Source organism: Nannospalax galili, unplaced genomic scaffold (assembly GCF_000622305.1).
Source record: "Nannospalax galili isolate Female #2095 unplaced genomic scaffold, S.galili_v1.0 scaffold1340, whole genome shotgun sequence".
NCBI lineage: Eukaryota > Metazoa > Chordata > Mammalia > Rodentia > Spalacidae > Nannospalax > Nannospalax galili.
Window position 1 is genome coordinate 754,675 of NW_008346293.1, and position 13,262 is coordinate 767,936.

A 13,262-nucleotide genomic window follows, 5' to 3' on the forward strand; every position below is an offset into this window, starting at 1 on the left:
CTTTCCTACAACTATATCTTGTAAGTTACTGCCAAAATGTTCTTCTAACAGTTTCAGAGTTTCAAGTATCACATTGAGGTCTTTGACCCATTTGGACTTGTCTTTTGTTCAAGGAGAACAATAAGGGTCTAGTTTTATTCTTCTGCAGGTAAAGATCCAGTTTTGCCAGGACCATTTGTTGTAGAGGCTGTCTTTCCCACATTGCATGTCCTGGGCACCTTTGTAAAATATCAGATTCCTGAAATTGCATGTACTCATGTTTGGATCTTCAGTTCTGTTCTATTGATCTATGTGTCTATTTTTGTGACAGTACCATACTGTCATACTGTTTTTATGATGATAGCTCTGTAATATAGTTTGAGATCTGGCATAAGCAGTCCCCAAGCATTTGTCTTGAGCTCAGTGTTGCTTTGCCTATCTAGGGTCTTTTTTGCTTCTATATTAATTTTAGGATTCATTTCTCTGTGAAATATGTCATGGGGATTTTTATTAGCATTGCATTGAATCTATACATTGCTTTTGGTACAGTGGTCATTTTCACAATATTAATTCTTCCAGTTCATGAGCATGTGAAGACCTTCTGGCTTCTGGTGTCTTCCTCAATCTCTTTCATTAAAGATTTTAAATTTTCATTGTGGAGATCTTTGATATCTTTGGTCAGGTTTAATCTGAGCTTTGTGGGGGAAGGTAGGGGTTTTGTGAATGAGATGGTTTCACTGTACTCATTTGGTGTATAGAAAGGCTACAGATTTTTGTAGATTTGTAACCTGCCACTTTACTGAAAGTGTTAATAAGTTCTAGAAGTTTTCTGGGGGGATTTTTGGGATCTCTTGTGTATAGTGTCATATCATCTACAAAAAGGGATAATTTGACCTCTTCTTTTCCAATTCATACTCCTTTAATTTCCTTCTCTTGTCTTATTGCCCTAGCAAGAGCTTCAAGCACTATTAAAAAGGAGTGAAGATTGTGGACATCTTTGCCTGATTCCTGATTTTAATGGAAATATTTCCAGTTTTTTTTTTTTTTCCAATTAGAATGATGTTGACTGTGGGTTTGTTGAATATAGCTTTAATTATGTTGAGGTATGTTCCCTCCAGTCCAATTCCCTTTAGGAATTTAATCATGAAAACATGCTGAATTTTGTTAAAGGCCCTTTCTATATCTTTTGAAACTAAATGAAGATAGAATTGTGGAAACACAGAATTAGATCAAGAATGCAAACAGAAATTAAAATAACAGAAACCAGTAATAACTTTATCAATGGACTGAACTCTCTAGTAAAAAGCTACAGGCTAACTGAATGGATTAAGAAACAAAGTTCATCCTTTTGTTGTTTTCAAGAAACCCTTCTCACCTTCAAGGATAGGCATGACCTTAAGGTGAAAGGATGGAAAAGAATATTCCAAGCAAATGGCACTTAGAAACAAGCAGCGGTTGTAATTCTAATATCTGACAAAATGAACTTCAAACTAAAATTAATTGAAAGGGTTAAAGAGGGTCACTTCATTCTTATCAAAGGAACAATTGACCAAGAAGATATTACTATCATGAACTGTCTCCCAATTGGCTAATTCCTCTAATGGGTGGGGCCTGCCACAGAGTGTGGACTACTGAGGGGCTGCTGGGAGCCATCTTGAAATGGAAGCTGCCAGCTGCAGGTAGTGCATGGCATGGGGAACATGTAGCCATGCAACAGCTCAAGGACAGAATGGCCTGACACAGACCTGGGACAAGATCACTGGCCCCTGAGGCGTGAGTGTTAGTATGACTATGGGCGTGGCATAGTCTGATATGGCAGGCTCTGAGCCAGGCAGTCAAAGTCACCATCAGAGCTGAGGGGTGTGGGGCTAGGCACTGGGAATCATTCCTTTGTAAGTTACTCCCCTCTCCCCCCCTCATAATAATAATAAATGCACATAAAGAGATGTTATATGGTTTGCTTGACAGTGCAAGAGACCCAGAGGGAGCTTGGGTGACAAAACTGGGACAGTCGGCAGGATGGCATTAATGACAATCATGGAAGTTTGGTTTTTACAATGGATTACTAAAAAGAGACCAGCCACACAAAAGCATGGGCCACAGCTATGTTGTAAATGTGGGGATATGTTGTGAGTATGTGAAGATTTGTTAAAGTTACCCAAAGGCTAGAAAGTCTTTTACCTGCTCTGCTCTGGACCCAAATGGAGTGCCGAGAGAGAGAGAGAGAGAGAGAGAGAGAGGAGAGAGAGAGCACTTTGCATAATAAAAGATCTATCCCAGGCAGGGAAACCTGAAAGGGCTGAACTTTCAGACCCAGTTGCAGAGCTGGAGAGAGAAAAAAGGCAGGACACTTTGACTTGTGTAAGGTCCAATGACTCAGAGGAAAAGACAGATAATAGTAAAAAGGAAAAAAAAGAAAAAAAGCTAACTGTGCTGTCACTAGGAAATATTCCATGCTAGAACTGTTAAAACTAGGAAAAACTTACAAGCAAGCAAGCAGAGAGCCCCTGGCCACATGGCTTGTGAGAGTATGGGACATGGGAGCAAACGATGTCAGTCTAAGTCTTCAGAAGCTTCACAGCTGAGTTATATAACCTCCCATCTGTCCTTGCGATATAGGCCAATGCAGTGGGGAGCAGTCCTTAATGGGATGGCTGGTTGAAGGCATTAAAGATACATGGTTGTCACCAAGGGAAACTAACATATTTAGCAGGGTCTGGAGGACTATAAAGGAGGTGCAGGCATTACTGAAAGAACTAGGTATGAGAAAAGCAATATATGATGTCCAGTTCACTGGGCCAGATAAGACTGTATTCACCAGAGATATGAAGGAAAGCTTAATTCAACTGGGACCTCAAAAGTGGTATGGAGCTTTAATGGCTTTTCTAAGCCCTTTGGACAGAATCTGTGTAAAGTGAGAGAGGCTTTGGCAAATCTAAATGATTCTGACCAGCATGTAAAACATGTCTGTAAAATAACAGAACAGATATAAAAAAGACCAGACAGAGGAAATTGTCCACTTGGGTTACTGGAAGACAAATGTGGCAAGACTTATATAAACCCAGAGACTGCCTGACTGAGGGATCCAACAAGTGCAGAAGGGGCAGAAGAAGCCCTCTGCCTCCTTAGCCCAGTGCAGGGTCAAGCAACTGGAGCCAACACCTGTAAGTGTATCAAGAATAAAAGAATACAAAAAGACTCCATGTAAAATCCCCCAAGCACAAAATGACTCCAAAGGGATAAATAAAGATGGTAAAGAGCTAACCAAATTAATGCCTCATACCCATGCTGTGATACCTAACAATACAAATGGACATAACCTTTCCATGCTTTGTAAGACCTTGTCTATGATTGATTTAATATATGTTAACCTTCTTTCGAGGGTTTTACAGATGTGAAACCCATTTGAAAGATACATGAAGAAGCAAAGGCCAGCTATAGCTGTAAGGTTCTTGGGAGTTTTATGGTTGGGTAAGATGAAGACAGAGACTCCCAAACTATAAAACTGTTAAGAAAATCTACAGTACCAGGGGTGGGTTGCCCGCCATGAGCTGTTGGTCAGAGAGAGATCCTAGAGGTCCTCCAATTCACCGAGGCTGTTGACATTAATGTCGGTTGTACACTAGAAAGGTCAGTAAGGCCATGTTGCTGAAGACACTGCATGATGTGAGCACCCGGAGAAGAGATAGAACTGAGACTAAGCCAAAAACACTCTGCCACTGGATGGATTTCATATTGCCAGAAGGTGCTATGCAGATGGATGAGGAAGAAAAGATCCCCTATCATTCTATTCAATTATGGACTCGGCAGGTTGCACACTATGGACATGCCAAGCAATACCTGCAAGTGCAATAACGGCTCAATCAAAATATGTACAACTGACAAATTTCTGATTGGATAAGGCCCACTCCTAGGGGTGGAACACACATGTGATGCTGTAGACCAGGCCAACGCCTTGTGTCAAGAAAGGCTACAGGCCCTAGTGGCGAAGCCATCACAAGTATACTGTTTAACGAATATAGTACACCTGCTGGGATATCTTCTGGGCATTTGTATTTACATTCATGTTTGTTTAAATGTGTCTGCTTCCCTCCATTTGTCTTTATAGTAGAAGAAACACCACTGAGATAGATCAGTGGCCACAGCCTAAAGATGAATAATGGGAAGGTCCAAGAAGCCACTATCTCTCCATGATACAAGAGAGATTGCCCTACATCTGTCACCTCCTCCAAGGCTCAGGGACCTTAGCAGAAGATGGACAAGAAGATTGTAAGAGTGGAGGAAAGTGGTGGAGTGTCTCCCAACTGGCTAGTTCCTCCAAGGAGTGGGGCCTACTGCAGAGGGTGGACTACTGAGGGGCTGCTGGGGGCCATCTTGAAACAGAAGCCGTGAGCAGTGGGTAGCAGATGTGTGGGGAACATGCAGCCATGCAGTAGCTCAAGGACAGACTGGCCTAACACTTATGGACCTGGGGCATCACTGGCCCCTGAGGCTTGGGCAAATGCTAGTGGTGGCTATTGGTGTGGCACAGTCTGATATGGCAGTTACTGACCTGTGCCGCCAGAGGCACCACCGGAACTGAGCAGCATGGGGCTAGGCACTGGGTATTCATTCCTTTGTAAGTTACTCCCCTCTCCTCCCCAAGAAAATAGTAAATGCACATAAAGATATGTGATATGGTTTGCTTGATAGCGCAAGAGACTGAGAGTGAACTCTGGTGACATGAACATATTTTTACCAAACTCTGGTGCACCCAATTTCATAAAAACAGTACTACAGGACTTTAAGAAACAGATTAACCCCAACTCAGTAATATTAGGGGATTTTAATACCATGCTGACTCCATTAAAGGCCAACTGAACAACGAACAAACAGAGAGACATAAGAATTAAATATCACACATCAAATGGACCTAACAAATATCTACTGAATATTCCACTAAAGAATACACTTTCTATTCATCACCCCACAGAACTTTTCTAAAATTGACCACATACTGGGTCAAAAAACCTCAACAATACAAAAAAAAAAAAAAAAAAAAAAAAAAAAGAAAAGAAAAGAAATAGTTCCCTGCAGTCTAATAGAACACAACAAGATAAAGTTTAAAATCATCACTGAAAGAAGCCCTAGTAACTACAAGAACTCATGGAGATTTAACAACAAACTCCTGAATGATGAACGGGTCAAAGAAGAAATTAAGAAAAAAATAAAAGTATTCCTGGAAATAAATGAAAAGGATAATACAATATAACCAAACCTTTAAAAGCAGGTCCTACCAGGGAAATTTATAGTTCTAAGTGCCTACATTGAAAAATCAGAAAGAACACAGCTAAATGAATTAACATGGTAACTCAAGACTCTGGAAAGGCAAGAACAAATTAAACCCAAACCCAGCAGAGGAGAAGAAATAATAAAACTCACAGCAAAAATTAATGAAATAGAAACAAAGTAAACAATACAAAGAATCAATGAATCTAAGAGCTGGTTCTTTGAAAAGCTAAACAGGATGGATAGACCCTCAAGCCACTTAACCAAAAGAAAGAAAAGAGCAATTCCAAACCAAGAAAATCAGAGACGAAAGGGAAATCATCACAACAGACATCAAAAAGATCCAGAACAAATGTTCACAGTGTTGAGTGTATGCTGGAGGTGTGGCGACAGTGTGACTGCACTCATTGCATGGGATTTGAGAGAAAGTGGGGAGATAAGTGGAGGATAACAACAAAGACTTTCTCTATAGCATGGAATGTTGGAATAGATAAATAGCTGTGTGAGACATAGAACTAAAGAGAAAGCAGCAGGCTCAGAGATGTCATGAAGTTCGGTTTTGTAATGTAAAGATGAGATGCTTTGAACATACAACCACAGTACTAGATGCATGAATGCAAAGCCCTGTGTATCATGTCTTCACCATGAATTTCATATACAAAAATGTTCACAATCTTTTAGCGCTTAAGGTTTACATATTTCTAAATTTTATAGACTAGTTTGTGAATCAGCAATGTGAATATTTCAGTCATATGCAACTAAGTGAATTGTGTTTATGTAACAGAGCATTTTGTCTTAAAATAATGTGTGATTTCTCTTAGGTACCTTTATGATAGGAATTAGAAAAAAGAAATAAAGAGTATATTTATCCTTATTGTTAAAGAAAAAAAAGGACGCTCAGGAGTAAGGGCTTTTGATACTGTGGCTGTGTAGAAATGGTCTCCACCTCAGAGCCTCGAAAGCAATTCCTCACAGCCTCTTTTCACTGGCCAAAGGTTTAACTCTTGATACTGGAAACCTTTGACATTTTGAAAGTTTTCTGTATTTTAACAAAAAGTTTTCTCCATAATCCTCCTGAAGAAGAAGCATGTTTTGTGTGACAAAAAGTAAAGCATCCACATCTGAGATTTCTTGTATTTCCTGGTTATCCTAGGTTTATTCCCAGTGGAAATTCAGATGCAGTGGCCCCTGAAAACTCGACTCCACTTCACAGGTCCTTAGGAAGGAGTTACCATGGCAATTCTTAATAACCTCAAAAGCTGTTCACAGGAAAATCCTTAAGTTTGGACCAAAGAAAGTCATCAGATCTATTACAGAGATAGGAAACTACATTGCCTAACTTTTCATGCAGGAACAAACAAATTTGTGTTTTTTAAATAACTTTTGTTCTTCAATCAAACTGAATATTTTTTTTGATACTATTTTCATCTGAGGTTATTTTCAATAGAACTTATGTAAATGAATGCTGGGGTTTCTCACAATCCAAATTTCTGAATTTAACCTTTTCTCTATTCCAATACTTTTCTGTGAATATGTGAAAATCAGGTCTTATTTAAAATCATTGTGATGCTGTGACTGCAATTTAAGTTATTTTTACTTGGTATGGTGGTGCACGTCTTTTAAAATCCTAGCACTTGTGAGGCAGAGGCAGACAAGGCCACCCTGACCTACACAGTGAGTTCCAGGTCAGCTTTGGCTACATGGACAGAAAAAAAAAAAAAGCTAAAACCAAAAAGTTCAACTGCCTTTTGAAAGTTTATAGAAAATTAACTATCTTTCTTGATGAATAAAATTATAAAGTTATGTATATATATATTTCATTTTAAGTCTCAAATATACAATGTCAGAAAAAATGTGACATCTTAAAGAGCCAACAACAATCTCACCAAATTTTCATCAATTTTTAGATGTTGCATTAGAATCACCATTTTTCAGACAGCAGATCCAGCACCTTCAAACTAGAAGTCTGGCATAATAGTAAAATAAATAGTTTTGATAGAATTGTATACTTACCAAAAAAGTTGTGTTTTCCCATTTTTAGTATTGTATTGGAATAAATAACTCCCTTAAGAGATCAACTAGGAAATGACAGGCAGTTCATTAACAGTGTGTTGTGGAACTAATAAACACATCTGAGTCAAATGAAGGTTTTTTTAGTACTTTCAAATACTTGTATAATTTGATCTTGGATATTTTTATGGGAATTTTGAAGACAAACGATTATTTTGTTTTTTTAAGTTTTATTTACTTTTTGAGGAAACACAAAATCTAAAATTAAAACCTGAATTAGAAATTAGACAATGGTTTGAATCTGTGGTATGTAAACCACTTATAGCTCCTTGAAATTTCTCAAAATAGTGTTGGGAATTGTTTCATGCTTAAATCTTTGTTAAAATTTAGTTTGACTTTCATCAGGATTATATCATTCACCACAAAAATAATTTTAACATAATAAATGTACTGATAACATCAAGGACAGAACTAACAACATTGAGATCTGAAACTGTCAGACACTGATAAACACCTTCCAAATTCTCAACACTTCCCAACACTTAGTGTAAAGTGCATTTATTATAGCTATAATTATTTGGTTTCTAAATAATTTTCATTAGTCCAGTGACATTGTACTCTTTCTTTGAATAAAAGGTTCGGTTTGAGTGTTTTGATGCACAGAATTGCAATCTTATATTTTACTACAATTTATGTGAATTTAGCTGTAAATTCATTGAAGGATGAACTTCCCAAAATTATTATTATATGTGGAATTAATGTCTGGATACTTAAAAAATAAAAGCTTGTATTCATGAAAAATATTTTCTAGGCTATAAAGAGTGTGTGTGAATAATGCGATAAAGTCAAGGCTTGTTTGTATTCCTATACTTGTATTTATTTGCCCATTTGAAGAATTAAATAATGACCAATAGTTCCACTATCATATGGGAAGCATATTTTTATATCAAAACAAGAAAACAAGTCCTTTTCATTGCTGAACATTATGTAAACCTTGAATATTTAGCCACATTTTCTTTTACTCCAATAATGCTTCTTCAGGTCTGACCTAATAGCCTCACGAATTCACTTTGCTCTGCATTATATCAGCCACCCATGCGCACAGCAGGCCAAAACTGAAATATCTGCCTGTGAGTCTATCGATCTCATGTATATACCATATGATCTAAAATTTAAAAGACCATGCCAAGAATCTGTTCATTTTACTTTATATGTTGAGAATCTTTCTGGAATATTGCCATGGCCAGTGGCAAATTTCCAAGTAATCATTAATAAATATGCACTCAATAAAAGAAGCAAAAGGATAATATTAACCAACCTAACAAAGCAGAGCTTTGAACAAAACTGCAAAAGTCCATAAGCTTCTCAGTGGGTTTCCCAGATAAAATGCCCCGAAAGGACCAGTGGTGTGGCCTTACTAAGCCTGACGTGTGTAAAGCCAAGGAGGCCTATGTCTGAAGACATGCTGCCACGACTCTGAGGGTTTCAACTGTGAGAGGAGTCATCTATTCTCCCTGAAGTCTAAAATAATTCTTGATTTTTCTTGGTGTTATACAGTGAATTCTGTTTCTTCAGCAATATTACAGAAATGGTAAAAATTTAACGATGATCTGGTTAACAATATTAAAGAAGACCTCTTCCTTGGCTTTTCTGTTTAGGAACTTTAATACTGTAAAAAAGCATTTTCTATGAAATGACATAAGGAATGCCTCTCCCTACAATTATGCAAACTATTGTTGAAATAAAAGAAATCATGCATGCCCACTTCAACAACTTGCGTGATAAAACTCACTTTATACTCATTTATAATACTTCCTTTCTACTGTCTTAGCATAGTGCCATGTTTTAAATAGCATAGATTAAATTTGCTAATGTTACACAATGGAGTTAATATTGTATGAGAACATTCAAATCAAGCCCTTAAATGTCCTTCCTCAAATGATATCTGTTTTACCCTTACAATATCGATGCACATACTGATTTGGGGGAAGAGAGTACAAATAAAATGTGTATGCCATTATCGCTGCTTGAATCTATTTTAAAGAGGCACTTCTTCATATTTCTTACAGTACACTTTTAGGATAATCTTTTCCTTTTTAAATAACAAATGATATGTATGTAATTATCATTGAGAACATGATGAGGAGATTTATTTATTTTTAAACCAGTTTTGGAAGCAGCTTCCCCTGAAAAAACTGGAAAAAAAAGAGGGAGAAGAAGAAATAAAAGATGGAACCAGTGGGGTGAAAAAAGAAAATGGGAGTTTGGCTTACAGTTCAGTGGTAGAGTGCCTGCCTAGCAAGCTCAGAACTCTGGGCTCAATGCCCAGCACCATTTTTTTACGTTAATGGACAATGAACAATTAGAGGATTTCAATTCAATCTGGTAACGCTTCGAAGTTAACAAATGTCAAGTAATGAAACCACGTAAGGAAAAATGTAGATTTCAAATTAAAGAAAAAAATTTATTAGGACTAACTACTGTGATGTAAGTGGAATGCACTATGGAAATTAAAGTGAAATAACACAGGCGTGCTTATATATGAGATTACATAACCGTAAATATAGCTATGTGATGTAGAAAAATCACAACAGGGAAAAATTTGTCTAAATAGTGCTTCAGCTGGTTGTTGAAGGGAATATTCTAAAGTTGTTTAAATGTTCTTTGATGAAGCAGCTTCAAAACCATTGCCTGAAAATGAACGTACCCTCAGACTAAACTAGATAAAGCAATCTCAAAAGATATCATTGTACAATTTGTTCGTTCATTTTTAAATATTTTACATGATTTAGCCAACTCTCAGTTGCTCATTTGAAGATGAGCAGACACTCAGCAATGCCAAGGCAAAATTTCCAAATGTGGGGTTTGGAGACAGTGTGAATGATACTAGGTATTTTTATATGTGACACTAGATTTAAGATAGGGGAAGGGAGCTGGCTACATTGAATGACATCTGAAGCTGGTAGAATTCTGAGAACTGCCAACAAACAGTGCACTTCAAGAGAATCTCATGAGAATGAGCAGTTGATTGCCCTTCTGTACTGACATTGCTCTTGTTTTATTCAAATGACTCCTACTGCCTGACACATATTCACATCGTAAAAAAAAGCCAAGGGCTATACTATGTATGCCAAGTAGACAAACACACACACACACACACACACACACACACACACACACACGCAGCAGTAACAGTGCAGCCGTTCTTATCTACTAGAACTGCCCTGGCTATTAATCCCCGATTCATTTCGATCTCTGCCACCACAATGGGTAGAGGAGAGGACATGATGGTCATTATTCTTCTGACTGGAAGTTGGCATTCTTAAAGTACCTTTCACAATTCAAGATCTTTGTACTTTACAAGCACTAAGCAGTCCATGAGTATGCTGCAGATTGGTGTGTTGATTCAATTTTAAATTTTTTGGCTACACAATTATAACTGGAATTTTGAAGTTTTTGGCTAAAGAGTATGTAAAGGCTACTATATGGTTTCCAAATGTTCTTGACATTTTTCTTTTGAAAGAATAATGGTAAATTCTCAATCTCAAAATTTATCATGCTGGGAAGGTGATCAAAGTCTTGCCTTTCTATACATGAATTTGAAATTTAAATGAAGATTTTTAACATTTGCTAGAATTATACAATTTTATGAAATAAAGCTTTAAATCATATACAGATTGGAGTATAGACTTAAACTGTTATATGATGTCTTAGATGTCCTCCAGTGATCTATTTATATGTGTCAACTGCCATGTTTTCTTTCAGTTTTTTCTCAAAAGAAAATGTGAGCATATGGGAACGTGAGGATAATTAACTTGAATTAAAAAAGAAATTTTTTTATACTTGATTGCCTGATAACATCCATTTCACTAAGGTGAGAGACACTCAAGATTTCATTATATGATATGTTGAAAGTCTTTGAATAGAAACCCTGAAGTCTGTTTCTCTGCTTCCCAATTTCATTGACTTCAGTGAAAGTTGTTTTCAGAAACATCCCTAAGACCACTAATGGGACTTAATTTATAAGCCTGCCCCATCAAGGATTTATTAGAACTCAGTAAAAATATATATGTTGTGTATGAATGTTTATATTTTCAACAAATGCACAATAATTAGATATTGGCCCCTTATATGTAAGTGGTAAATTTTATGCTCAAAATTAGCTGTGAAAACACTATTCACATATGAGTTCTCATTTCTTGGTCAAATGGTTTTGAGAGAAAATGTTCCTAAGGTATACCAGACAGAGATAACAATGAAATCTTAAGTAAAGGGCACATTGTGAAGACAGAAGTACAGACAAAATCTGCTCTCTTTGAGAATTCCACATCTTCAGTGGATAAACATCTTTTCTTGTAAGACTCTGCAAGTCAACGAAGGGTTTCATTCATCAGTTCCTTTGCTATTCTTTGTCTCCAGGATGCAGTTAGAGATAGTTCTAGAACACAGTTTCTCTGAAATGAAAATCACTAAACGGGAAGACATTAATTGTAACAGTTTCCTGGAATAATTTAGCTTCCTGTGCCTAAAATAGGTTTGAATACTGACAGAGTTTCAGAGAAAAACAATGAAACAATTCACTATGATAGCAGAAATATGGCTTCATAGGCAACAGGGCTATATGTAATTAACTTTCATAGTTGCTGTATCTTTCTGTTCCTTATTATAATTCATGTCACTGGCTCAAACTTTTGAGTCAATGTCTCCCAAATTAAATTGCTACCAAAATTTACAAACTCGACTTGAAAATTACATTGTATTTACAAAGAACTTGGCACTTACAGAATAAATTATTGACCTTTTTGATTTTTAAATCCATCCCAGGGCACCCACAGTTTAGGCAAATGGGAAAGCTTGGTGCCTTATTATATATTATGCTACATTAACATTAATAAGGTTTTCCAGCAGATAAGTACTCCACAGTGCTGTCCCTGTTGCTCGAAGCCAGTACCTTCCATTTGTAATCCAGGGTGTGAGGGTTGGAAAAGTCTTAGTCCAGAGAAAGCAAAGGCTGCATGTTTTCTTCCTCACTTTTATCCATGCGTTTTAGTACTGTGGGGTCCACTACTGATTGAGATCTGGAAAGAATAGAGCCAAGGTCAGTGATGCAACGCCGGATAATTCCCTAAGTCACATTCCCTTCTAATTGCCTCTACTTCTCCCACAGATGTGAATTCTCTTTCCACCATCAAAGGATTTATGAACTGTGGATATTACATATTTAGATTTTGGTGTCCAAATGAAGAAACAATTCCCTCTTGCCTCCAGGGTCCAGAGTAGCAAAAGAATCCAAATAATAATATACTTAATGTTCTATTCACAACTGAACAAGTCTTCTCTTGGAGATACTGAAATTTTCCAGTGTAGGACAGATGTTCTCCAAGGTGAAGAAAAGAAAAAGCAGCTACAGTTAAGTGGTTGTGACAATGACCTTCAGCAACAGTAAGAGGCTTGATTCGAGTTAATTTTATGACACCACTGAATGAACTCACACCAAGGGACAGCTAGGTACACAAACTTGACTCAATGGGCCTTTACATATATGACAGAATGAATGAAGTCCTGTGGGAGGGGGCTGTAGGGGCTGCAGATAGGGGAGGGGGTCTAACTATGATTAAGATGTTTGAAATACACAAAAATTCAATAAAATATATAATGAGGAAAAACTTAAAATAAATTCGATATAAATATAACTTTTAAACCATAATTTCTTCTTATTAATGATTATATCAGTGAAAAGCCAGAATTTGAATGTAATTTTGTTACTAAAATATGCAATTGAATGTAATTTTCCACTAAAATATCCAAATGAAATCATCCATATATTTGAAAGCTTCAAGAAATGGTTAAAGATTTTTAAAATAAAAATTGCTTATTTAAGAAGGAAGACTCTGTAATTAGGAAAGCACATAATTTGAAACCCCTGTGTACACACATGCTTTTGATAGCAAGGGGGAAGGAAACAATTTGAAAGTGGGAAGGAGAAAAATCAATGAAACATGCTA

At 36.8% G+C, this 13,262-nt stretch overlaps 1 protein-coding gene across 2 annotated transcripts in view; it reads right to left on the reverse strand.

The window, feature by feature from the left end:
- Positions 1 to 7,556: 7,556 nt before the first annotated feature.
- Clvs2 (clavesin 2) overlaps positions 7,557 to 13,262 on the reverse strand; it is an 84,620-nt gene continuing 78,914 nt past the window's right edge. The window contains exon 5 of one of the 2 annotated variants that reach the window (XM_029568127.1): positions 7,557 to 12,335. In XM_029568127.1, coding sequence (XP_029423987.1) covers positions 12,248 to 12,335 — 88 coding nt within the window. In that variant the 3' untranslated portion in view covers positions 7,557 to 12,247. The remainder of the gene's footprint in view (positions 12,336 to 13,262) is intronic. The other variant, XM_008842726.2, reaches the window with a different exon arrangement.